This window comes from Pararge aegeria, chromosome 16 (genome assembly GCF_905163445.1).
Source record: "Pararge aegeria chromosome 16, ilParAegt1.1, whole genome shotgun sequence".
NCBI classification, from domain to species: domain Eukaryota; kingdom Metazoa; phylum Arthropoda; class Insecta; order Lepidoptera; family Nymphalidae; genus Pararge; species Pararge aegeria.
In genome coordinates this window covers 10,729,458-10,753,517 of record NC_053195.1, presented here as the reverse complement: position 1 = coordinate 10,753,517, position 24,060 = coordinate 10,729,458, and the positions used below count along the sequence as shown (strand labels likewise).

General features: G+C 35.1%; 2 protein-coding genes across 5 annotated transcripts; one reads left to right on the top strand and one right to left on the bottom strand.

Annotated features, from left to right (window-relative positions):
- Positions 1-122: 122 nt before the first annotated feature.
- On the top strand, positions 123-15,726 carry LOC120630702 (zinc finger CCCH domain-containing protein 18). 4 transcript variants are annotated; one of them, XM_039899989.1, is made up of 17 exons: positions 123-229; positions 885-1,658; positions 2,148-2,299; positions 2,799-2,921; positions 3,173-3,311; positions 3,898-4,048; positions 4,666-4,813; positions 5,571-5,755; positions 6,701-6,875; positions 7,982-8,244; positions 9,336-9,401; positions 9,958-10,111; positions 10,425-10,512; positions 12,063-12,180; positions 12,953-13,032; positions 14,975-15,119; positions 15,528-15,726. In XM_039899989.1, the coding sequence occupies exons 2-16, from the start codon at positions 887-889 to the stop codon at positions 15,115-15,117; spliced, it is 2,757 nt and encodes a 918-aa protein (XP_039755923.1). In that variant the 5' UTR covers positions 123-229; positions 885-886; the 3' UTR covers positions 15,118-15,119; positions 15,528-15,726. The 4 variants fall into 4 exon arrangements, with proteins under 4 accessions (XP_039755923.1, XP_039755921.1, XP_039755924.1 ...); XM_039899987.1 differs by having other exon boundaries at positions 9,321-9,401; XM_039899988.1 differs by having other exon boundaries at positions 129-509; positions 9,321-9,401.
- A 3,026-nt stretch (positions 15,727-18,752) lies between these two features.
- Positions 18,753-22,239, bottom strand: LOC120630703 (ribonucleases P/MRP protein subunit POP1). The gene is made up of 4 exons (XM_039899991.1): positions 20,716-22,239; positions 19,963-20,324; positions 19,597-19,881; positions 18,753-19,404 (listed from the first exon to the last, which is right to left on the bottom strand). Exons 1-4 carry the CDS (start codon positions 22,121-22,123, stop codon positions 19,108-19,110), a joined length of 2,352 nt encoding a protein of 783 aa, XP_039755925.1. The 5' UTR covers positions 22,124-22,239; the 3' UTR covers positions 18,753-19,107.
- Between the last annotated feature and the right edge of the window lie 1,821 nt (positions 22,240-24,060).

Genomic DNA, 24,060 nt, shown 5'->3' with positions numbered 1-24,060 from the left:
TATATATTTCTCACTATTGTGCAAAACCATAATATTATTTGTCTATGTGTGTGGTCTATGGCAATCATTGACTTTTTATTTTTATGACGTGCCTTTACTCTCTTTTTCTTGAGTCTATGAATTTAATTTCTGCGATGCGATGAAAAGGCTTGATGCGGCGCAAATTGAAGATTTTTAATTATTCATTTTAATACTTCAAGAATTTACCGTCTTATTCATCTCAGTTAAGGTAAGGGCGTAAGTTTACCCAACGGAAGTTATGAAAAGTGATTATTTATTATGTTCATATATATTTCTCCTATATCACAGCCATGTTGAAGTAGTGTTGATTTTAATAAGTTTACGTCGGTTCAACGTTTACTAGAAAGTTAAAGTTTATTAAAGTTCACAAGTACGTGTGATCAGACACGAGTTTTGTTTGTGTTGTGTTAATAAAGTTGAAAAGTCTTTACAAAATGAAAAGTGATCTAAAGTGCTACCGATTCAGGCGTCGAGGCGTCATCTTCAAGGTAAGGCTGGATGTGTCTTCAATATACATCAGAACGTAGTTCCTCTAACTAAACTGTTTGATTTATATCAAGCATAGCCTAATTTCAGTATATTAGGTTAAAAGATATGGGAGTTACTTGCTCTTAAACAAAAACAGGTAATGATTGATATCCACAATATTGTACAGAGGACACTAGCAGAATTAGGTATTTATTGGACATACAAACATGAAATTAAGTTTTAATAATATTAATTATTATGTTGTATATGTAGACATTTTATGTATTTTTGTTTATCAGCTTTATTGTTTTAACATAATATGATAACAAGCTTTTGGGAAGGATTATACAGAACTCATTTTAAAATATTGCAAAGTGTACGCTGTCTATTTGCAGAAATGGATTCTGAAGACTCTCGAGATGCATCTGGAGATGCTCAATCAACATCAAGCAGTAGTAGTTCCAGTTCAAGAAGTAGGCGAAGTTCATCATCAGATAGTTCTAAAAAGGACCCAAAGTCCCCACCCCATTCCCCTACATCCCCAAGATATAATCGTCCGAAATCCCCCTCACCTGACAGCCGGTCTCAAACTTCTGAAAGATCAACTACTACTGGTAAACCTCCATTGTCGCCCGATAATTTGAGTGAAGCTCACTCGGACATAAATTCACCTGAAAATTCTATACCTCCATCACCCATAGACCCTAAATCACCAGATGGTCCAAAGTCGCCAAGTGAAGTTGGGTCAAATATTGGTTCGCCAGAAAACCCTGAGCAGTATTCTTCAGCCCCACCATCAGGCGGAGAAGGCCCTAAAACACCACATTCTCCTGGCAGTTCTCTTAAATCCCCACCAGCTTCACCATTGCAACCAGTTTCTCCAGACTCTGCATCTCAAGTCACATCACCTAGAAATCGTGAACCAAGATCACCTTCTGCTAGTCCATCCCCAGATAGAGCATCTTTTCAATCCTCACCTCCTAGATCACCAATTAAAAAAAATGATTGGAGTCCTAAAGAAAAATGGCGAAGGCACACAAAAGCTGAACAAAAAATGGTCTCTATGCCTAGAAATCGGAGTAGATCTGAATCAAGCCAGTCTAGTAGAAGTTCATCATATAATAAAAGGCCAAGTAATAAGGATCCAGCAACTGAAGCAATTTCTGATGGTAAATAATATTTTTGTAGTTGTATTTAAATTAATCATCTTTGGGTAAATTTGTTTTGTTGTAGAGATGATTCTGGTTAAGTTGAAGGCTTACAAGAAAAAACATATTGATAGGAGCTAAAGTATCCCAGTGAAAGTATGGTCCTCAGTTCGGACTTTAGGCCTGATGCCATAGTGTAGTGTTGGGTTAAGGAAGCAAGTCAAGTTTTGTGCTTGAATTTATAAATAGCAGATTTTTTTAAAATTACAAATACGTACTTTAAAGTGATTTTGTTATGGTATTTTTTATATTTTTTTTATATGGGTCTGGTCCGATTCATATCAATAAAATATATAAGGTTATTTTAGGCAGGTATACTGGAGCAATAAGCCTGACTTCAGAGTGGCAAACTTTGTAATGCAAATTGATTATTAACATTTCTCAAATAATTATATAGAATATCTATCTATATCTAAGTATTATACCTTTATAATTATTGATTATTTTTAGGTGAAATGGAATCTGATCAAGAGGATGATAAACTGCGAAGCAAATCAGCAGCAAGTGATAAACAGGAAAAAGACCATAACATTAGCCATGAAGATTTATCTGACGTATCTGATGACTCTGATGCACCAGATAACATGGACAAACTGGCAAAGGTTACTATGTCTTTAATAATAGTAGGAACTGCAATTTCCAAGTCACAGTCATACACTGTGGGTTTTGTACAATAGGAGAGTATATTTTTCCACTTAGATAAATATTTAATGGGTCGTAGATTTACTTTACGCTAAATATTTTTTGTATTTTTTCTGTTTCTTACTGTTTGTCATTTCTGAAATAGGTTTCCTTCTTCATACTGCCATTTATTTGGAGAGGAATTACTGCTATTTTCCATTTTATTTGATGTTTTTTTTTTTGGGTCATGTGTAGATGGTGCATGGAAGGTATCATTTTGGGCTAATCAAATGGAATTTTGCTGATGGTGCTTGCGACAAACTTTATCGCTGCTGAGTTAGATGGTTACAAAACTTTCATGCACCAATCTCCAACCAAAATCTGCACTGAATCTACCTCTAGACACTAGAAGATAGCATCTTAGGTCCCCATCTTACATGATAAATAAATTGTATTATAGAACTTGTTTTCTTGTTTTAGAGTAAACCAAAAACACCATCACCTGATACAAAAAATGATATAAGCAATGGTAATGATGCAACAAGTTTAGTGTCTTCACCAAAATCTGACAACGGGATTAGTGATGCTCCCAAATTAGAAAAAGTATGTATATTTGATTGCCTTTTTATGTTAGTATGTGTAAATCAAATACCTAATTTAGAAACATTTCCAACTGCTTGAATCAAAATTGACAACATAATTTGACAACAATACAACTGTTTGGAGATGGAAGATCCACTAACCAGGTGAACAATTATCATCATCAATTGAAAAGTTACTGAATAGTAGACTAAACAATACATGTAGTTATAAATTACACATTGTCAGTATTATTTATATGAGTATTTTACAAGGTGCCTCAAGAAAAAACCAGCAACATTGAAGACGGAGAGGAGCAATTGGACTTTGAAGCAGAAGAAGGTGAATGTATTGAACCCACGAAAACCAAAGAGCAGTCAAATGGAGATATTGAAACACAGGGAGCTAGGAAAGGTAACATAATTTATTTTAAAATTTGAAATAATTTATAACTTAACTTGTACAAAATATAAGTTATAATCTTAAAGAATATTTTATACATGACCAAAATTGAGAAGGATATTTGGTGTGACAAGAATGGATAAGATGAGCAATTACTATAAGTAGTAATAGGCTAGGATTTAGAGATACTCACTAGATTGTTTGCGCTGTTTAGTATAGTCGAAACTTTTACCAGGTCATTTGGAACAACCATTTTTCTTTAGAAAAAGTTCATATACTAATAAAATGTAAGCAATCACAACTAATTTTTATGACTTGACTTTGCATTTGGGTGTTCTTTCTGTTGCCATAGTTATCCTTAAAATAGTTTTAGATTGTTACTGCATATATTTTAATGAAAACTTTATTCAGTTTCTTAGAACAATTACATGACCCATCTAGTCTTAAAAAATAAATATGTTTCCATCAAAGTCTCAATCACAGTATATAAATTCTCTGTCAGAAAATAGTTAACAGAAAAGCCATAAAAGGAGTACTGGTATTATATTTATTGTATTTATATTTTCCATATAGTCAAATATTTGTTTGTTTGGTTCAGAGGATGTGAAAGCTATTCGTCGTTCACGAGGCTCTTCACTGGAAGAAGGGGAGGTATCAGATGAGGCAGAGCGGAGACCAGAAGAAAGTGAACCAAGACCTGTTTGCAGATTCTTTTCAAGAGGTGCATGCACATGGGGAAATAGTTGCAGGTATTGTAAACATAAAAATAATCAGTCACCTTATTTTATAATTTTGCGTATTTTTAATTTAGTTTTTTATAGTTCTCATATTTATTTTTTTGACTTTTAATAAAAAGATTTTATTTATCTATTTTATTATGTAATAAATTTAACAGCTATATCAATGATAAAGAATATCCACAAGGTAACTTTGCTGCAGAGGATGTCATGATTAAGTTAAAGGTGTAGAAAGTTAAAGATGTATTTCTTAAAAATCTGCTATTCAAAGATCAAACTAATACAAATTAAAGTTGTTAAATGCCTTGTTGATGAATTATCAGGCCGCATCTTCCTTTATGTTACCACTACAATATATCTACAGCAAACCCTCCTGTTGGGATGCGAGGTTTTTGGTACACTAGTAAAGTCAACTTTTTCTTACTTGTAAAAAATCTTTTTGTTACTTTTAGTGTTATTTTTATTATCAAATTATTATGAAAATTGTAACACTATGTAAAGCAAATCTCATTTTATCGTGTGTATATTTATATATTATATCACACTTGTTTTTTTAACATTAAAAAAAATACTTTACCCTAAAAAAACAATAAGAAATTGATGATAATTAGATTTAATCGTTTGTACAGGTTTCTGCATCCAGGTGTGACAGACAAGGGTAATTACAACATGTTTGACGTGGTGCGCGGAGTGCCACCCACAGGACCCTTTCCCGCGCCCCGAGACACAGCGCCGCCCGAATCCGCTTGGGAACGTGGCCTTCGCACGGCTAAGGAGGTTTGTTAGCTAATACTTCGCTCAACAATCCTATATCGGTCTATCAATAGGCATCCTATCAGTAACAAAGAATCGTTAATAAAACTGCAAAATATAGCAATCCACCATGATAGGTGAACTGAAATTCAAAATTAAATTCAAAATTATGACGTCACGTCTATATAAATATAATTTTATACAGCGTGAACATTGAAAATCTCTGTGTATAACAATTATTTTGTGATTTCAAACTATCAGTTCCTAAGTTTTTTGTTATCAATACTAAAATCAATAATCTTTATATATGATACAATATGGAACAAGGACTTACAAAAGCTTTAATTTGCCTATGTCGTCACGATTGCGGTCATTTCACCCGGGGAGCATTTTCACGGACAATAATTAATAGAGTTTAAAACAAAACTTTACTATTCCTGCTCATCTAAACACCATAGTTGCAGTTTATCCAAAATTAGACATAACTATTATTGGTATAACATAATATAATAATTGATAAATTAATGTGGTTTTAGATTGACATTCTAAGATAAAACAGGTACAACCAACATAATTGCTTGTATTTTAGCCAACTATTTATATAGGGTTGTCTGGAAGAGATTGCTCGAGCAATTGGACCTCCTTTGCATACCAATATATTTGTGTAATAAATATAATTATTTAGTTGTCATTCGTGTCGTTTTTATTTTGTGTGCAATAAACTCTCTTATCTATATAAATAAAATCAAATCTATATAAATATGAAAATATATTTTTACAGATGCTGAGAATAGCAAACAAACGTAAAGAGCAGGATATGGATTTCGAAGAGAAAAAGCTGCACTTGTCAGTGGGTGGGGTGGTTCACGATCCGGACGCAGAGTTAGCGTACGCGGCCGCGGCCGTGGGAGCGTCGCCTCCACACGACGTGCCGCCCGCTCACCGCGACCCCGAGATGTATAATAGGTTAGATCCAATGAGTGAATGTAAAACGTAACGTGTGAGATATTAGACAAGAGCAGACTGGAGAAAGGGATCAGGGTTTATTTCTAGCGCCAGGCAAAATTTCTGTGTTCCGGTTCTATTAACTGCACATGAGGCTTAACATCTCAGGTTGATTGGCAGTCATCAGTTTTAAGGATGTGTTCCTTGCATTCCCAGCGAAGTTTTGTTCAGTTAATAAATAGGTGATGGTTTATATAATTTTGGTGATAACCATCATACTAAATTATATATAACTTGTAAAAGAAAACCCAAATAATACTTAAGAGCAGTGGCGTACAGTTCATATATGCACAAAAGCACTGCCTACCCTAAAATGAATATATAGCTCTTATAGCAGGAGGATTTCTGCTTTTTATGCAATTTTCCTGCTGTACGCATACTCTGGTAAGAAACCCCGTGCTCGCCACTGCTTCAGAGGCTTTATTTACTGTCTCAGAGACGCCAGCAGTTTTTGAGTAATGCCATAGTTTTTACTGAAATAAATCTGATACAGCCCTAACATCACACCCAAAAGTAAAATCAGGTGACTCCTGTCAATTTTTTAGGTAAGCTTAGGTACTATACACGTGTCGTTCTTTTATCTTCAATAGAGCTGTCATAAGTAAACATTTAGAATGTTTAGAATTAGTTTGTGTGGAAAATTTAATATGCTTCTTTGGAATTAATACTTTTAAAGGGTGATTCCTTATGAAATATACGTATGCACCTTTCAATAGTATTTCGTAATACCGTTACACGTTGTATGTATAATAAAATACACATATTAAAATACTTTGTGGAAAAAAAAATAAAAAGAAATATATTATGGATGCATGCTTTTATTATTTTACATTTTTAAAACATACTACAAAATAATGAAAAGATTATTTATATAAGTAATAAGATATAAGAATAGCATTTTTTCAGGCCAGGTCCATTCGGCGCTATGATCTACCGTGGAGGGCGTTTCCCGCGCCCTCCAATGGACGAGCGCGAACGTTACTACGAACGTGAGCGTGGTTTTGAACGCGAGCGCCCGTACGAACGCCCGCCGTATTACGACGAGCATATGCCTGCCCCTGAAGATGTTCCCTACCATAAGGTATGGAGGACTAAACAACGTTATAGAAATCAGCAATAATAATTAATAATTACCGCCTTGCTTATTTCTGCCGCCAAGCTGCGTTGCTGGGTTCCGGTCAGAAGGCCGGTGCTGCCGGTGCAATTACAGAGACATGAGGCTTATGAGGACCCTCCGAATAATGGATACAGGGCGGCACTTTGTAGGAGGCGTTTCTTGCATGCTGTGCTAAATGTTTCTTCATTAGCATACGAATCAACTAACAATGCGATTTCGATTCATCCTTTAACGATTAGGTACTATTCTTTGTAAGTGATAGAAAGAGCTGATACTGATTAGACTGTTCTTTTTAGATCTTATATCTTTAAACAAGCAATTCTTGTGTTTATTTAATTGGAATCTCCGAATCGGCTCCAACGATTTTATTGAAATTTAGGATACAGGATGTTTCGGAGGCGATAAATCGATCTAGCTAGGATTAATTTTTAGAAAACGTCATTTTATTCGTGAATGTATCATTTAAATTTTTTATGATTGTAGTTATGTAATACTGTAAGAAGCTATATAAAGGTAAAAACATAAAGCCCCGTCAGGTCATTGCTATATGGTCGAAATTATTTTAAAATTATTCTACAATTATTTTTAAATTTCTAAAACCGGTTTTTTACATTCGATAAATTTGAAAAGCTATTTTGTGTTCGTCAGGAAAAAAAAGCAATGAAGTGATAAGCCCGCCTATCGTAATCTCTTTTAAGTTTTTCCTTTACTTGTAAATGTTACTTTACTTATTAATTGTATTGTGTTATTATAAACATTGTAGTTGCCAATATTTTAATTGTACCTAGTAGTAACAATTTAAAATTTTAAACACTACCCTGAAAATATTTTGCATGCCAATTTGGCGTGGTACAGTTAAGATCTGCATATATTTTTTTTCTTGTAACACCTATTTACCTGTATCAGCAAATAAATAAAATTGAATTGAATTGAAATGTCATTGGCTTGTGTATACATAACATCTCAGCCAATAAAGTCATTTCCGGGCGGCAACTAGTTACGGTAGTAACCGAATGTAGCTAAAAAAAAAACTGATGTTCGTTCGAATGATTGAAATGTTTTTGTTACAGAGACGGGTACGCTCATCACGCGAGGTGATAGTCCAGCGTGCGGAGGTGGAAAAACGCGAGGCCCGTGAAGGCAGAGAAGGTCGTGAGGTTCGCGAAGGCCGCGTGAGGGAGATTCGGGATAGCCGTGAGATTCGAGACGGCCGCGACGGCCGCGAGGGTCGCGACGGCCGCGGGGACGAGTGGGCCGATCCCTGGATGCGCGCTGAACCCGCCGCTCGACGAAGAAAGCCACAGTCCTCTGAGGACTCTTATTCCTCTTCTAGGTATTTGAATACTCTTACACTCATAGCTAGATAATATGAATGCATAGTTACTAAGGGATATTCCTGTTTTGTTATTTAAGACACATCTGAATACTTTGCAATGTATTTAAACGTAATTTTTTTAGGATTGAATTTCTCAGATATGTTTTAATTAACAAAAAAGGGTAACCCAAATCTATATCTAATAAAACTTGTCTGAATTTTATTAATGTACGAATTGATTTTAATACATATAAGAGATGTCTAAACAGTAGCAGTACAGTAAAAAAAGTATGGGTAATAAAATAATATAATGTTATGTTTAATGAGTACTCCAATCACACTATGAAATAAACCATTGTATTTAAAATTCATTGAGACAAAAAATGCATTTAAATATTGAATACAATAGATTGCAATTTTGCACATAGTGTACCACTTATAGAATAAAGAAAAGAAATGTTTTTTTTTAAGCATGATATGAATTTATCGCAGTTTCAGACAGATTTTATTTGAATCAATCGAATTTAAATAGCAACATAGTACATAGAATGGGAAGCGCTTTCGAGCACCTTGTATTTGTATTTGTATTGTAATTACTACAAAGATATATATGTTTTTGGTTATATGACAGCCACAACATTTTGTTTTTGTAACTGTAATTTTGTTTTTAAGTAGATAGTTTATTTTAGTTTGATTTCAGAAAAAACTTTAAGTGTAGTTTAAAGATAGCATTATTTTTCCAAACGAATGAAAATGTTATTAATATTTTGCATAAAATTTACCGACCCAACGATTGACAGACGAAATTTTATTTTTGATGTATAAATGATTAATTGAATCACTTTCCTTCTGCTTCTCCTCTCCCCGGCTGGGTTATGCTTTCATAACTGTTGTCGTGGTGTGTGTTCTCACGAATCCCGTCTCTTCATTAACTTCTGCATGCGTTCTCACTTTGGTTTGCTACTGGTTGTGAATGTGTGCGTGTGTGATATGGGTACGTGTCGACGCGCCGCACGTGTGCGTGTGAGCGCGTGTTTGCACGAGTGTGTGTGTGTGCCTCCACCTATCCCCTTGGCTTCCTTCTGAGCCCACAGCTCTTCAAATTCCAGCTCGCGTAGTACAGGCAGCCCCGGAGCGAGGCGTAAGACACGGGCGTCGTCGTCTTCACGACAGAGGTGAGCATATTAGAGTAGTGAGCATGCATAGTATTTTATTCACTTTCTTGTATTGATATAATAGTTCATTGTATGGCTTGATGAGTTGATGACGTTCTTATCGTTTAAATGGACTGGATTAGTTAGGACAATTAATAAAATGCACTTTGTTTTAATCTTCACACTACGTAAAAGCAGACTCAAAAAGCATTTATGTACTAAATTAAAAGCAAAGGTTTTAAACGATAGATTATCCCGCTTGGTTAGACAACCGAAGAAAGCGTTGTCTTACTAAGATATGATCTTTTTTGTTTGAATAACGCTCAATATTGATTTCGATATATTGATGATCATACTCGTTAATCGTGATATTTACAGCTGGTTTTGTTAAATAAATTAATGCCTCAATAGAAATGTGGATCAAGGATTTTTTTCTGAACCAATAATGGGTAGTATTGATAAATGAATGGGTAAATTAGTGTCTTGCATATTATACGTCATTTTTATGTTCACAAGTTTTAAAAGCGCTTCCACATAACGCGTGAATAGTTTCAGAGTAAAAACGAAATATGCGCAGGTTGTCGCCCTCGGTGATCGTGCGAGAGCGTCGATTGGCGACTGCACGCGCTACTGCCATGAATCCACCAGCGCCGCGCAGACGTGCACCCTCGCCGGCGGCCGCGAGGCAAATGAGTGCGAACCCACCTCCGCCTGTACTACACCGGCATAAGGTACATAGTAACCATAAAACACTTTGTCTAAGACATGTGACGACGCAGTCTTCCACTACCACCATGTTGGTAGTCATGAGACTATCAATAACAGCAACTGCTAAGTTTAATTCCGGCTTATTCTCGTCGTAAGTGTACTAAGGAACCGCTGCTAATCACTACAAACCCACAAACGTTTTAAGTGCTCATAGGGTAAACAAAAAAAATCGCATATTGACATGTCACAACTTTTTCTCGTAAAACGCGTAAGCATACAAATTCTTACAGAATTACAAACCAACATTAAACTTGAAATAATTCTTAAAATTCACAGGAGGAACTAGATCCATACGGACGCGGCAAAGAATCCAGTCGGAGTAGAAATAGGAAAAAATATTCGAGATCATCTTCATCTGGTTCAGGTATGGTGTTAATAAAAGACAGTTGCAAGTAAAAATGTGAATAGGTAAAATAAGTAAATCCTCTTTAGTATATTTACAGAAGCTTGTATGTTTGTATTGTCCATAGCTGTGCTAAATGCCTCTTCCAAGGGGAAGGTACGCCCATTATTACCAAGCTGGGTTGGTCATCGTAGTAGACGATAGTATTTAATAATATTTAATATTAAATATGATATAGTCATATTTATTTAGTACTACAAAAACGCGAGCTAAGTTGGCAAAGACTTATTCCAAGTCTTTTTTTTTAGTTTTTACCTAAAATCCCGCGAAAAGCGTTAGTATTCCCGGCATGAAAAGTATCCTATGCGACAAATTATCCTCCAGGATAAATGCAAAATCCGTGCATCCTACATCCGTGCAAAATTTCGCAAGGATTATGTAGTTGTCGAGTCGTACATAGATAACGAAGGTAATAATTAAACAATCTCTGCGAATGTTACCCTGATGCTTTCCCAAGCAAAAGTACTCTATGGCTTGCAATAAAACATTGGTTCATAAAGATAAAATTATTATATGCCAAATTTTGTCTATCCAGCTAACAAACAAACAGACACACTTTAGTCTCTACTTTCTAAATATTTATGTACGTCTTATAACATTGAAAACACCAAAAACTTTTTATGGACTGAACTGGTATCAGTGCATCCTTCTTTCTAGTTGGGCAACTTTGTGTAGCCTAATTATAGTTCTCAACTGACCAACAAAAGCGCGACTTAAATGATAATTCATCCTTTCAAATACTATAAATACGACAATGTGTTTACTTGTTTGTCCTTCCTACACGCCCTTATTAAGCCGCTGATCAACATGATTTTTTGCATAGTGTCTGTTGAGCGGATTTAGAGTAACATAGGCTTCTTTTTATCCCACGAAAACAAACGTTTCCCAGCGGCATAAGCAAAAACCGTAATGAACGTGGCCAAAGAACGCGGGCTACGGCTAGAATTATTATGAATGAATGAATGAATGAATGAATATACTTTTATTGCACGCCACAAAAAGTACATAGAACAAAAAGCAAATTATTATTAATTATTATTATATTTAAATCCCTACTAATATTATAAATGTGAATGTAAGTTTTTTTACGCTTTCACGCAAAAACTACTTAACTGATCCTCATGAAACTTTGTACACATATTCTTGGAAGTGTTAGAAGTGATATAGGATACTTTTTATCCCGACATTAAGCTCGGTTCCTTCGGGAGAGGGGATGAGTGTTTGTCGATTTTACACCATTACTCCGACAAATTACAACCGATTTAAATATTTTTTTTTGTACTAAAGAAGTTATAATATATGTTAAAATTTGCCCAAACTGTGGTTCGATATAGAGGGCAGAACTCCTCGGCTGACAGCAGCAAACCCCTCATTTAAGGCTTAGCGACACTGAATACTTAAATTTTTTTTAGAACTGCAACTAAATATAATGCCACATCAAAAACCAAATGCAGACAAAGTCGCGGGCAAAAGCTAGTACTACATAAATATGAGTGTATATTTGTTGACAGAGTCGTCAACATCATCGAGCGAATCGGAGAGCGAGTCACGGTCATCATCATCGTCAGGCAGCTCAGGAGCAAGACGTGCTCGTCAGGCACGTCTCCTCAACGCCGCTGCGAGGCCTCGGTGAGTGTTCACGCACACACATCAGTCAAGTAACCAGTACAGCGCCGATCTTTCATTAATCGTACTACACGCGCCAGTGGCGGCGACTTGACTGACGTGCCAATGGCAATTGTTTACTACACATCAGGGTACGAGACGGATACTGTTAGAGCGCCATCTATCGACACTTCTGTTTCCCCCAGTATTGTAACTAGATGGCGCTCTTTCGATTTCATACAAATCGTAGTTAATTTTCACACGATCGAATAAGTAAATGTAGTTCGAAAATCACATACTAGGCACTCTGAGGTGCGTGAATAAATATATTTCACACAAAACACAACAAGCGACCATAGCACAAACAATCCCTAAAGCTGAAAACGTAGTGTGCTGAATGATCACATGATCCGTAAAACCACTGACACCATGTTGCTTAGGTTTTTTGATGAGGTTTTTATATATTACCGATATTTTTATTGGTTTTTTAGCTAATGAAAATGCTCAAATTATACTAAAGAAACCGTGTTTGTGACTATTCAATTCCATTCGCGCTAATAAAATAGTGAGTCATGAGACAGTTACAAAAGATAAAGTTTAATGCATAAAAATCAACTTAACTGTCACAGATGAAAATAAAATATTTAGTTGTCAATTTAAACCACTATCACTAGATTCTTCTTTCTTCCAACGCGGCGACGAGGTCCCAATTCTATTCTCCTTTTTTTTGCACCACAACTTAAGTTTCACCGAGATTATGATAATCTGAGGTAAATATATTTTCTTTATTTTTTAGGATGAATGTTAAATCTAATGCTGGCCTAGCAGCTTCAGTATCAACGGCCACTAGTAAAAAGGAGCCATCGATAGAGAAAGGTATTTAATTTATTTTCAATTAACATGTTATTTACCCATTATCTATGAGTCAGATACTCAGTTGTTGTGACAATTGATAGTTATTTATTACCTACTTTCTTTCGCTTTTTTGCATTCACGTCACTTTAGAGAATTCAATGCCGTTTACAGAAACACGATATAGGGGGGCTATCGTGTCTATGTAAACGGCATTGAATTCTTAAAAAAATATCTTAATGTAGAGAAAAACTTCGATGGACAAGTAAGAAACTTTAGCTACTTAGAAAATTTCATACCAATATCGAGGGTCGATTTATTTCTGTATTATTTAGGCTGTACACCACAAAAAGTACAAAAAAAAAAAAAAAGTATAACAAAACAACGCATACAATTTGGCGGCCTTATCGCTTCATAGCGATTTGTTCCAGGCAACCAATGGCAAGAAAACAAATAAATAAATTAGTTCTTCTTCTTCTTCTGCTTGCGGCTCAGGTTCGTCTGATCCCTGGTGTCACGTCGACCGGCTACGATCTATTGTGACGCCGCTGTCTAGATCTCCCAGCAAGCGTTGGTCGCCTTCAGGAAAAGCAGCACTTTCCTTGCTGAAAGAGATTTAGCATCCACTGGTTGCATTATGTGTTTCCCCAAAAGAGTGCTGCGTTTATGCATCAGCGCGGGGCAGGAACAGATCAAATGCAGCGGCGTCTCCGCAGCCTCCTTACAGAGTCTACATAGATCTGTATCCTGCAGCTTTAGGTTGAACATGTGTCTATTAAGTCCACAGTGCCCCGTAAGCGCTCGCACTAGTATGCATAGGTTTTTTCTGTTGAGTGCTAATGCCTCAGAGGCGGCCCTTTTGTTAAATGGTTTGAAAAAATAAATTAGTTAGGTGGTGCATATATACATATACCCGTAAAATAAATATTTTGTTACTGAATTAAAATTACCGCTTTAAGATTTTTTGTTGTACGAGTTCATTGAAGATGGGGGAATATGTTAGGTTCATTTATGTTATGTATAACATATATCGCGGCCGGTCACTAACCAGAGGCAATATAAAAAAAACATTACAGTAGATTGCACTAATGTTAGTTTGAATTATTTGGATTGTTTCATGAATTAAAATGTATACAGGGCTTAATAAAAAAATAACAGAAAGCTCTCGGCCTGTAGTTGTTCACAGTATAATTAACAACTGACTGGCGCAGTGGGCAGCAACCCTGCTTTCTGAGTCCATGGCCGTGGGTTCGATTCTCACAACTGGAGCATGTTTGTGTGATGAACATGAATGTTTTATCAGTGCCTGGGTGTTTATCTCAATATTATAAGTATTTGTGTATATCATTCATAAAAGTGTCATCAGTTATCTTAGTGCCCAAAACACAAGCTACGCTTACTTTGGGGCTAGATGGCGATGTGTGTATTGTCGTAGTATATCTAACAACTTTTGTATTACGCCTTTTTTAACTCGATAGTTTGTGAAATATTCAACATTCAACAATGTACCATAGATACTCTACTCGTTACTTCTCTGTAATGTTTAATCGCGCGCAAACCACGACTTAATCATGAGTGCTCGCAGCGACTTTGCAACAGGGTATTCGTTTTTACAGTGCAATGTCACTTTACAGAAATAGCTTAGTATTTTTGTATAAAATAAATTAAATTTTGAAAAGTCGTAGAACAAAAGTTATTAGTTTTATTGGTAGGGACTAAAAGGCCGAGAGCTTTATAGTATTTTTTATTTAACCCTGTAGCATCTGTAGGCAAGCGACTCTTCGGCTGCAATACCCAGTGTCATCAGTATTCTTTCTCCCAATTCCAATAAATCCAAAAAACGAAGTTTTTGAATTTTAGTGTTTATTTTACTAATTATTGCTTTACCCTAAATAATAATAATAATTTATTGGATAATAAAGGTTACACAGTAATTAATTAATTATAATAACTTATTATTCAACAGAATTAATTAATAAGAAACGTTCAGCGACATCACCCGTCGGCGGAGCGGCGCCTGCAAAGAAATCAGTTTCAAGACGAGAAGAACTACTGAAGCAACTGAAGGCAGTTGAGGACGCCATTGCTAGGAAGAGATCCAAGATATAGGGGTAGATAATATTTTGTTATTACAGGACTCTTAAAATGCCGTGGGGGCCAAATGGCGCTATCGCCTGAAGATAGTATACGTATTCACAGTTAATTGTCGCATCAAATGCAACTAGTTTCATAAAAATCTGTAATCTATATCGTCAGGAAATCATGTCTTTTTATTTAATTACTAGTAGATATATTATATATACTAGATTATAACAAAACTCAGAAATAAGAGACATCAAACAGTATGCATTTAATTAGTTAGATCGAAATGTTACGTCTAAAATCTAAATCAAAGGTGTTCAGGTTAGTTAGATTCTATGTAAGTTACCGTTCAAAAATGGCGGGCATTATTTAAATCATTGTATATTTTTTTTATTTAACAAATAGGTACATTCTCATTGACGATCATTTCATTTCAGCGTAGCTGTGGTGCTTTATAGCAAAAGACATTTAGGAGCAGCGAATTTTATGTACGATGACATTGACAGCAATTTATTCTGAGAACTTCTCTACACGCTGGGCGAACAATAGCTGCGAGTTGCAGGCATTGCATTCATAATCGGGGCATGTAACGCCAACTTTTGTTACTTCGAAGTGTTCATTAAATTTTTTATAAGAGTATTTTGTACATTATGCTACGTATTCCCTATGTATGCGAGTCCTCCTTAATGCTACATTCTAGAATAATACTAAATTAAACGTTAACCTGAAAAGTCTAGATAAAAATGACTATACATAAATCTCTGAATTGTCAGGTCTGAAAGACGTGCGGTCTTTTTTTTCCGGAAGAAAGAGTTAGCACTTAGATAAATTAAGAGGTTTTTGTACAACGGAATTTGCACTTACTCATTGACCCTAAACCAATGAGCCCAAACTCGCTATATTTGCTACTTGATGCTGCAACATCAGTTCAAGGTTAACATTACTTAGAAATATCGCCGAAGTACGAGTTTTCCATTTTTTTAAAAACTATTGGAACCGTAATAGCTACAATACCCTTTTGTCAAGTAGGAAATTAGCTGATGATTTTAGTTCTGCGTCGCAGATTAAAAATAAGACCGTGAAACATGGTGTAGTTCGTATGTTAGTAGATTATTCATGAACACAAAAGGGTGCATACTTTTGTGTATCGGCCGCACGGCTTTATTTCAGCAGTTCAAAAGGACGAAGTGCTAAAGGTTCGCTAACGTAGTGGGTAAAGAGTTTAAGGCGTCTCATTTACAATAATTTGGACAGTTACGTGAAAAAATTTTTTTTTTGTTTGTTGTCAAATTATAAAAGTTTTTTTTGTTAATTAGAAGCAACAGTGAGAAAATAAATACAAAAATGTGACTCGAGGGCTGAAATATTCAAAATTATGCACAGTGTAAGAAAAATTGACCAATCAATGTATATCCGTTTTTTTGTAACTTGTCAGGTGGATCGTTTTCGCATAACTAGTTCTAATCATTATTATTATAAGTTTGCATTGTTACATTCAACTCTACAAGGGCTATTTGAAAACCTTGCCATAAAGTAACGTAAGTGGAGCGGTTCATCCCAGGAATAATTCTTCATTAGGCCTAGGTGAGGGTAGGAAAATTTAAAAGTCATGTCCGAAAACATTCCTTCATATTTCAAAGTCACGTAGTATTATTATGTGTAGGTCACAATGAATAATTATAATGCAAAGAGTGTTATTGCATTATTATTGATTGTAAATAAGTTTATTTAATTTACTCTCAAAATACGGAGTCCTTACTTGCTCCCTTGTGATTAGTTTTTGTATATTGAGTCTCATCTTCAAATACTTACTTGTCTACAAAGTATTCTTTTTGCGATCACTTCCTACCAAATTGGATACAACTTTGCATTGTATACGATGGTTGACGTTCCACATATGGGCCCGAGATAAACAAGGGACAAAAAGGATCTATGTTGTTCTTACATCCTTGCTATTTAAAGTAAAAACAATTTATGAAGAACCTTCGGTTTATTTCGTGTTTGTATGGATGTTCAAAAGTTCTTGTTACAATATTGTTTGAATGAAAAAAAAAGAATTATGCGTGTGAGAATGTTTTATGGTACGGAACTTGTAATGTTTCGTGAATGTGTATCTACACCCTTGAAGTGTTTGTAATCGTTGAACACTGTTTTTCTTGTGTGGATGTAGTTTTGATGTAGAATTTAAGGTGAAGTGTTCGATTATCTGACAGTCCAGATTTACCACTAAATGAAACATGCCAGGAGATTGCTATTATAAACTTTATCATCCTAATAACCTAACCGTAAACTCGACACTAACTCCACTGAAATAAAAGCATTGGAATGTGAATTTTATATCAATTGACCTAATGTAATGTATTGTAGTTTGAAGCGAATAGCACCGCGTACAGCGATGCTATTCTTCAAAATAATATTGAAAACTTTGTTTTATGATACAAAACATAAATCTTGATTTTCTGATGCATTCTTTCCAACTGAGTCGGTGCTGGTAAGGTGTGCGGAGTCCATACAGGGTAAAATAAAAAGTACCAGAAAGCTATAGAAGCTTTATTTTAGTATATTAAGCAGTTTAGTTTTTACAAAAAAGTTTATAAATCATGTTATTTCTTTAAAGTAGCATTATACCGTAAAATGTGAATCACATATTTGGTCATGTATTGGGTCAGTGACCGCGCGATAGTTTCGTGGTTCGCGCGGCAGTTGGCGATGTTACATTACAGAGTAGTAACAAGTAGAGGTATCCATGTAAAATATTTCATTTTTCACAAACTATAGAGTTAAAAAAAAGTTGTAGAACAAAAGTTGTCACTTTTAATGTAAAATTACTACAGGCAGAGCTTTCTGGTATTTTTTAATTAACCCTGTAAAGCGTTCTCCAAACAGGCGGTGGCGGCCTGTCCCCGCGGACACATTGGTTCAGTGAGCAAGCTAGTGGCTGATGCAGTGTTAACACTATCTTTATTAGAAGTTCGTATAATATTATTTTAATGCTATTGACGTTTTCTTTCAGAATTCCGTATTTTAGATGGACAAGGTATGCCATAAGAATTAACAATAAAATAATATTGCTAGGTATATATATAAATGTAGCCCCTTTACTCGTCTATTTTCATCTTTAAAACCGAGCTGTATGGTAACCTGTCTATTTTCATCTTTAAAAGAGAGCTGTATGGTAGCTCGGACAAGTTTGAATTTTTTTATTTTTTAAGACTCGGGCTGAAACTTGTATTTGCGGATGCCCGTCCTTAGATCGCGTCGTGCTCACTCCCTGAAATTTCTTCGTATACCTCCCGGTCGAAATGACCGCGACCGCCTCTGTTTGGAGAACGCACGTCTAAAAGACCATTGCTACACAAAACGTGACATGAACTTGTTGAAATTTACGTTTGATATGTCTTCGAGTAGGTTTACTTACCTTTGATCTTTTTCTTATGCATATGATTCGATGTAAGTATCAAATGTTTGCTTTTTCAAATGAGAAATGTATTTGTGCACTTGTGCGTTTGCTAAATAATTCTCACGTTAATGTTTGTTGCTCTGCATTATAAGTCTTTAGTTTAGGACGGACTGGATGTTATTTGTCAACACAAAGGAAATAGACGTAAAGGTTTAATGGAACTTATGCTACTAACGATGAGCAAAAATAAACATAATTTTGTAAAAATAAAAAACTTATTATTTTTCTACCAAAATGAATGCTTGTGTGCGTAGGGAATTTTTTACTATGCGCCTTAAAAGACGGTTGATGGATTTATAAATAACAAGCTGTTCCCCACGGCTTAATCCGGGTTAACTATCGGTCGCCATCGAATGTTAAAGATATCTTGTCCATATTAATATTTATAGAACACTATTTTTCAGACGTTTAATTAATCTAACTTAAGATTAATGAAAGAAGTTCTTTAATTTATCAGTTGTGATATTTATAACAAGTAACGGTTAACGATTGTTGGCAGACAGAAGGTCCTAATTAACGAATTAAGGTAGAATTTTCGAAAAGTTTATAAATACACACTATTTTATTATTTGTATATTTGCTAGTCTGTATTTTCTTGAAGTGGTATTGCGAACAAGTACTTTATTTAAACCACATTCAAGAAGTTTAGTGATAGCGTTAAAGGTCACATAGCCAACTCCACAACTTTTTGCTTCTGAATAGCTAAATGCTCCTTGTGACAAATATCCCATCACTTCTCTAGAACCAACATTACGAACTGCTTCTATCTTTGATGGAAGCCACAATTCTCTCATGGCTTTAACATATTCTGATGGCTCATGTTTATTTTTGCCCTCAGGTTTTGGTCCATTTGCCTGAAACATGTTATTTTATTTTGTAAAACGAAAATAAAAGAAAAGACCAAGATTGTGAATAAACATGATTTTCTATATATATCCCATACAAACTTATCTTGCTTGAGGCTACAGCTAAGCTTTTAAAAATTGATTGTTTGAAACATTTATACTTTCAAATGGAAATGACAAACTACAGACTAAGAAAATTACCTCTTTTATAGGCGTTTTTTTCTTCCGTAGTTTTATTCTTTTTTTCTGCATACGTTTTAGTAAAATTTTTTGTTCTGCTCTCTTTTGTTTCCTTAATTTGGTATTTCCATCTTCGTGATGTGGCTCCATAAGTTTTTCACATAAAGATATATCTCTTTTATTTGGAATACATATCATTGCATGTTTAGTTAAATTACCTTTACCTATTATTTGTATGTAAACAGGAACCAAGCAGTGATCAGAATTTTCCATTTCAGACACTTTCTTATTCAATTCCATGCAATTCTGTAACAATACCATATTTAATGTTGTTTAAACTTTGATGGTAAAAATTGTAGAAGTGGATGAATCACTTAATAAAATTACCTGTAAATTATGTAATATATCTCTATCACGTAGAACAAATAATTTCTCCTCTCTTACATTTTTCCATTCTTTTAAAAGAACATTCCAAGGGCATATAAAAGGGCTAGGAACTGCAAGTTTGACATAGTTCACTCTTTTGCTGGGTGGTCTTTTGAAATATTTTTCCTTGAGCTCTAATTCTATTCTCTTGTCTTCTATTTCTCCTGCTTCTGAGTCTGGTGGCATGTAAGAGTCGCCCATTTCAAAAGCAAGGCTCTCTGTCTCACGAAGACCTCCTGACCTTGCTCCAAACATTATAAAAGTTAACCAGAAAGGTAAACCATATCCTGAAGGTATGATTATATCCCATCCACTGCCATAGCCTAAAATAGAAAGTCAGTAACTCTGTAGTTTATGAAGCACTGATGATGGTTTATTATAGCCTTATTACTTTAAATAGTTGCTCTAGTGCATTTGCAACTAGAGGAACTTGTCTTATAGTCTAACAGCAGTGTGTGTGTAGATACCATATTTTGCTATGAAGCAGAAGGGTATGGATTTACATCCAAAATTAGGCCTAAATGATTTGATATCCTGGTCTTCTGACAAGCATTACTATCAAATCAACCAGGAGTTTATAAATTAGCTTTGTTTATTGTGCTATGAAGAGAATGTTTAAATAAGGAAGGGATATAGATCTCAGACTTAAATGAGGGTTATGTTGAAGTGTGAGATATCTATTGAAAATATATTCATATAATTAAAACTACTTACCTATTTTTTTGTAACTACAGTCTTGAGATCCAGGTCTTTGTATTAAGACAATAGGAATGGTTTGAAGAAAAGGGTCATCTTCATAGACTTCTCCTGGTACTAACTGTGTTTTTGTTATGTGTTCAATGTATTGACTGTTTGTAATCCTTTTTTCTTTTATTATTTCACACAATGAAGTATCCCATATAGGTGAAGAAGATACATAAGGTGGTATATTCAGTAAAGACTTGGTTTCAGTTAGTGTAGCTTTGTTTTGTGCTTTTGTTCTTTTGTTTGGACGACTCAACCGAGGGTCTTTCACAACTAATCCAATAACTACTCCAGGTGGTAACTGGGATGGTGAATTCACAGAACTGATACTATCCCAGTAATCATATTTTGGTTTTAAAAATAATTGTGTTTTTTCTGTATCTATGTGCTGTAACCAATCATTTGTTCTAAAGCTTCCTATTTCTTTTAAACATTTTAGAGTTTGTACTAAAACAGCATGACTTCTGGGACCAGTTAACCTGAATCTATTGTACATTCCTGCCATTACTTTGATTTGTATATCAGAATATTTAGTAGCTATTTTCCTTTTTTTAGCAATTGCGTTAGCTTCATTTTCTTCATGATGTGCATCTGATTTTGGTTTGTTGATAATGTCAGATAACACTGACTCCACTTGTTTTGCAATGGAGGGGTGTAAAAACAACCAAAGCTCTTTATTTGAACTGTTTGAGATCCAAATAAATTCAACTCTTCCTATAAATTTGAATGGATATGATTCTGGCATGTATAAATTAATTATTCCTTTTCTATTCCCGTTTAAATAAGCTTTAGCACAAATACCCAGCCCACACTGACTACTTGTAAGGCTACTAAACATATCTTTTATAGTTTCAATTGATCCTTTAATTTGAAATGGTGTGTAATATGATATATCTTGAATGAGACAGTGTGCAGAGCTTGCTCTATAGCAAGCTCTGAAGGCTTTGTCACAAGGTCTGTATGCTATCCGATGCCCCCATCGCTCTATCATATGAAACCTCTTTGCATGCCAAATGTGTGTTTCTAACCAAACATGTCTCCGTTGCCTCCTGTTGTATTCGTCTAACATGTTTGTAGCACGTCGTCTGTATTTACGTGAAGGACGTTTCTGTTTTGGAGGCAGTCCGCTTTTTTTAAGCTGTTCTAAGTGACCTTTTCGTAACCGACGTGGAAGGCGTTTACAATTGTGGCTCATAACTCTTCGTCGCATATGTACCGGTAAGCATTGGAATATTAACTTAGTTTTACTGGGGTTAACGATACTTTCGGTCATTGCTGCAATTTCTATACTTCTAGATGCAGCGAACTTTAAGCTGTTTGCCGAATGTGGCAGAAGTTCTGTTCCGCCTAGAGCGGAATCGAATTCCGTTGGCTCCATTTTGCTATGACGATACTAAAACAAAATACTTAATAACAATCCCAATTGTAGGTTTTGCTAACCTATAAAAATTAAACCTTTACAACTTAACGTCACATGTGACATGATACATTGACATTTTCATTATGACAGACTGACGTCAAATGGAAATGTCAAAGTCTTTAACATAACCCGGCAGTTCATTTTACTTGCAACACTGACCTTTATTATTACCAATGTAATACAGGTCAGTGTTTATATTCCCGTCGGTAGTTTTAGAGTGATAAGCAACTTAGTCAAAGTAATCGTCTGTATTTCTTTGATACAATTTGTTGTTGCCCTCAATTCTTTAACACAATGCAATAAGAGTTAGTTTGTTACAAACTAATGTTGACGCGTAAAAAAATTAAAGGCATGGCTTGACTTTGATTTTAAATATCAGTTAGTAAAGCAAACCAAAAAAAATGATACTTTAGTCGAATGCCTAAACTAGACTAAACTAGTTTGTGACTGCAATATTTTGACAAGGAAATATAGTTTACCTCAAAACATATGACATTAATTGGAAATGTGTATCGAGTTTAAACTCGTTTATTAGTTACAATGAGATCTTATCTACGATCTATTTAGATACCACCATGACATGTCAGCAGCATTTAGGGTTGTCTCCTGCCGAGGAACTCTTCAATGGCTAAGAGCATTCGCATGAAATTTTGCAATAATGTTCAATTATGGCAGTCTATTCCTGATATTACCATGGCGTTGATGCTGCACTATAGGTTTGCTCCCGGTGCAGAACTCCTTAACGGCGAAAAGCACAGACACCAAAATTTGTTTATGCTTTCAATTATAACAGTCCATTCTAAGAACCTACATGACATGGCTGCTACCCTCAGGGTTATCTCTTGACGAAGAACTCTTTAACGGCTAAGAGCATTAACACGAAATTTTGCAAAAACGTTCAACTGTGTCTATATAATGTTTATTCTACATGTTTATTATACAAGCATGGCATTGATGCTGTACTAAGGTTGAGCTGCCGGCCAAGAGTTTGAAATGATTCGGCTTTACAGGTAGTCTATATTTACTATAGAACTGTAACGGGTCGAATTCTCTACATTTAAGATTTTTTGTAATTTGGACTTAGGAGATTATAATAATGCCGGCCAAGGGAAAATAAAAATACGTGTAATGTTTTATTGCTTTATTTAAACATCTCATTGTAAGTAGCGCTCAAGACGAGAAGATAGGCTTTCTTCGTATCCAGTTAAGCAATTGCAGCTCACTTAAAGACTGCTTTTTGGTCTTCGAGTAGTCCTAAGAAGTTTAACTTACTGTTTATATTCTCTAAACAGTTTGAAAATTTATCAAGCGTATGCGCATAGTATAATTCCTACTGTTATCTTCTGTAGATTGTGGAGCTCTAAATAGTGGTTCATTTGATTTTTATCTTGGGTTTTTGTCGTCATCCTCTTACGCTTAGTCCAATGAGAATACAAACAAAACATTGGCTTTTCGTGAATTTTTTTTGCTAATAACAATTTGCATAAAATAAAAATTGAACAGCACATTATCTTATGTTTATAGAACTCCGTTAAATCCACACCAACCACTGTACAGCACTAACTGGAAAAAACAGAAAAGCAATAAAAACAAAAGTTAGTAGGTAAGAGAGCGAATACAGTTTTAAAATCATTTAAAATATTACCACACCATAGGAATAAGTTTAGGTAGGTACCCTGAAGGCAGGGGCAGGCAGTGCATACATGCACAAACGGACTGCTTGTCCATAGATGGATCTACAGCTGCGCACGCGCACTACCCACGTCGTTTTTTGTGCACCGTAAAAACATACTCTTAGTGTGGATGAGATCGCGAGCGATTCGTGTGTTAGTTGTAATATTTAACTTCGTGATAACAGTAATGGGAACAAAGATGGTATAATAAATATGCGTTCT

Coding starts and splice junctions, on each gene's coding strand:
- LOC120630703 (XM_039899991.1), bottom strand. CDS start 22,123: ATGGAGCCAACGGAATTCGATTCCGCTCTAGGCGGAACAGAACTTCTG. Junction 20,325..20,715: donor CTGTAGTTACAAAAAAATAG/GTAAGTAGTTTT, acceptor TTTCTATTTTAG/GCTATGGCAGTGGATGGGAT. Junction 19,405..19,596: donor AAAAAACGCCTATAAAAGAG/GTAATTTTCTTA, acceptor AACATGTTTCAG/GCAAATGGACCAAAACCTGA.
- LOC120630702 (XM_039899987.1), top strand. CDS start 887: ATGGATTCTGAAGACTCTCGAGATGCATCTGGAGATGCTCAATCAACA. Junction 1,659..2,147: donor AACTGAAGCAATTTCTGATG/GTAAATAATATT, acceptor GATTATTTTTAG/GTGAAATGGAATCTGATCAA. Junction 12,181..12,952: donor AACGCCGCTGCGAGGCCTCG/GTGAGTGTTCAC, acceptor TTTATTTTTTAG/GATGAATGTTAAATCTAATG.